Source organism: Xyrauchen texanus, chromosome 11, assembly GCF_025860055.1.
Source record: "Xyrauchen texanus isolate HMW12.3.18 chromosome 11, RBS_HiC_50CHRs, whole genome shotgun sequence".
In the NCBI taxonomy this organism is placed as follows: Eukaryota; Metazoa; Chordata; class Actinopteri; order Cypriniformes; family Catostomidae; genus Xyrauchen; species Xyrauchen texanus.
The window spans coordinates 36,327,625-36,330,463 of record NC_068286.1 but is presented as its reverse complement, the minus strand read 5'-3'; the positions used below and the strand labels follow the sequence as shown (position 1 = coordinate 36,330,463).

General features: G+C 36.0%; 1 protein-coding gene across 1 annotated transcript in view; it reads right to left on the bottom strand.

Moving 5' to 3' along the window:
* Positions 1-2,521, bottom strand: part of LOC127652150 (eukaryotic translation initiation factor 3 subunit F-like) — an 8,907-nt gene extending 6,386 nt beyond the window's left edge. Inside the window, exons 1-3 of the mRNA XM_052138211.1 lie at positions 2,395-2,521; positions 2,148-2,218; positions 1-36 (exon numbers count right to left, since the gene is read on the bottom strand). The exon at positions 1-36 is cut by the window's left edge and continues 44 nt beyond it. Coding sequence (XP_051994171.1) covers positions 1-36; positions 2,148-2,218; positions 2,395-2,506 — 219 coding nt within the window. The 5' untranslated portion in view covers positions 2,507-2,521. The remainder of the gene's footprint in view (positions 37-2,147; positions 2,219-2,394) is intronic.
* Between the last annotated feature and the right edge of the window lie 318 nt (positions 2,522-2,839).

Below are 2,839 nucleotides of genomic sequence, written 5' to 3'. Positions count from 1 at the left end.
ATACATGTTCTTGGCAAACTCCATGTCCACAGCCACCTATGACAAATTTGAAATTGTTACAATTGTTGGTAATGGTTAATTTGTGTTGCCAAGGCGTTGCTAAATGGTTGCTAAAGTGTCCTTAGTGGTATTCATGATTCTTGAACTCAAATATTAAAGGAATAATTCACCCAAAAATGAAAAATCTCCCATTATTTACTCATCCTCATGCCATCACAGTTGTGTATGACTGTCTGTCTTCTGAAGAACTCAAACAAAGACTTTTAGAAGAATATTTCCGCTCTGCTGTTCCAGACAATGCAAGTGAATGATAACTAGAACTTTGAAGCTCTAAAAAGCTAATAAAGGCAGAATAAAGTTATCCATACGACCCCAATAGTTAAATTCATGTATTCAGAAGTGATATGATAGGTGTGGATGAGAAACAGATCAATAATGAAGTCCTTTTTTGTTTTTTTACAATTAAATCTCCTCCCAGCACAGTAGGTGGTGATATGCACAAAGGATGGGAATTGTCAAAAACAGAAATATGTGAAAGTGTACATTTCTAGTAAATGGGACTTAAATATTAGTGGTCGAACGATATATTGCAGGGGCTGATAAATTGGCCGATATTTTGACTTTTTAAATAATAGCATCAGCCAATAAATTTTACCGTTTGGCCAATTTGTTTCTTGAGGGCGTCGAAAATCACCTGCTTGCACGTGAAGTGACTGAGACATGTAAATGACCAGTCACGGTTCGTTTAGTTGTTGCGTGCCATCATGTTACTACAATAATAGACCGGTGTGCAACACGGTCTCATTTAAATGGTCTGCATATCAGAGGCATACGCGTTTGATATCATAATGTTAAAGTGCTCGTCTGTTTCATGCTCGTCTCTCTCCTCAACATTTCCCTGTAACTTTTAACTGAATTGTCTAATGATAAAAAGGCAAATATCAATAAAAATTATATAATATATCATCTGCAAATATGTGCATATATAATTTAAACAGATGTAAGTCACAAACCTCGTGAAAATTCAGTGTTTTCTTCCCATCGAGCGCTCATCTAACACCTTCCTTTGAAGCGCATATTCTATCAGTCAGAATCAAAAACTTAAAAATCAGGATCAAATGTTCCTCTGATTCACAAATCATGATGGTCAGCCCATGATAATCCAAGCAGGTGATCCAGGCCGTTTAAACTGTCAGATGATTGCTACTCACGCTGGATCCGCACGAGCATGCAGCTTCAAAGTAAAAGCGCTTCACATGTGCTATAAGTAAATGTCATATTCACTATGCACTGTATGTACAATTGGTTTGATTCTGTATTTATTTGAGAAAATGCAATTAATTCTCACATGCCATCTATGGTTGCTGGACTACTGTTAGTTCCTTCTTCCTAATAATATTAACAATTTCTTTGTGCAAATAAATGACTAAAATTTGATAACTAAACAGAAATCAGAAGAAACTGCTCTCTACCATTTAAAATGCAATATTATTTTTTTTAAGTTAAAGTTTCATGTTAAACTGAGTAAATATAGTGCTAAATAAGAGTTTATTACATTTTTATGTTTTTGTTATTTACTATATTAAATTGTGTGATTTATTGCCATTGTATCTGCCTATCTGACAACCCTGCTTTCTGGATATCTGCCATTAAAAATCCCATGTCGGTCGATCACTTAAATCCATGTCTTCTAGTAAATAAGACTTAAATATTGATCGGTTTCTCACCCACACTGGCCCAACAGCACAGAAATATTCTTCTAAAAAACTTTGTTCAGCAGAAGAAAGAAATTATGTGAGCATTTTCATTTTTGGGTGACATATTCCTTTAATGATTGCAAAAACCTGTTCTGCGTCTGGAATTCAAAAAAAAATTCCTCTAGAAATGCCTAAACTTAAAAGATGGTCGCTAAAGCTTGCTATTGACAACTGTTAATTAATAATGTTTTAATGTGAGTATGAGCTTGAGTATAACAACCACCCTAGATTAGCCAGGCTGGATCTAATATCATGAGGTAATTCACCAACAAAAAGTATCAGGTCCAACAAGTGAAATCGTGTTGTTTTGTTAATTTAACAATTGGACATATTTATCAAAGCAATTTTTATAAGGGTAGAGTGAGATGATTCGCTATTTGTTTTTCTCACCTCATCCTCCGACTCATTGTGAGGAACAGAGAAGCAGTTCGTGACATCAACTGAATGTTTGTCCACGGTTCCTGCGGGACACACAAATTCTGCCAATTATGTGTCTATGACATCTTTAAAAATCGACTAAATACACACTCCATCCATCGTGATCACATACAACACATGCTTCAGACAAAATGACGTTTGCTGTATGTATTAAACTTCTGAATCTCACTCAGTCATGACATTACATTACATGGCCCACCTAATAATGTTCCAATCACGCGACTTGCCCCCTCATTTCTGCGTTCGTAGGAGTCCGCGATCGATGCCAGAACCACCGGGTGTATTTTCACGACTGGGCCGTACACCGCCATGATTCGGAAAGGAAGTGAAGGATGACGTCAATCAGAGAAGGCGAGAGGAGGAATGCGCAAGTCATTGTAGGATCTGTGCTACTGCCCTCTAGTGTGCGGAGAAGCTTGACAATAAAATGTATGTACTGTACATATATGTAGTGTGCAGCATTTCAATCTTTAATAAAATAATGATAAAAAAAACATAAACATTTACACTGGAGGCCAAAAGTTAGGAATAATGTACAGATTTTGCTCTTATGGAAAGAAATTAGTTCTTTTATTCACCAAATTGGCAATCAACTGATCACAACATAGTGAGGACATTAATAACGTGAAAAATTACTATTACAA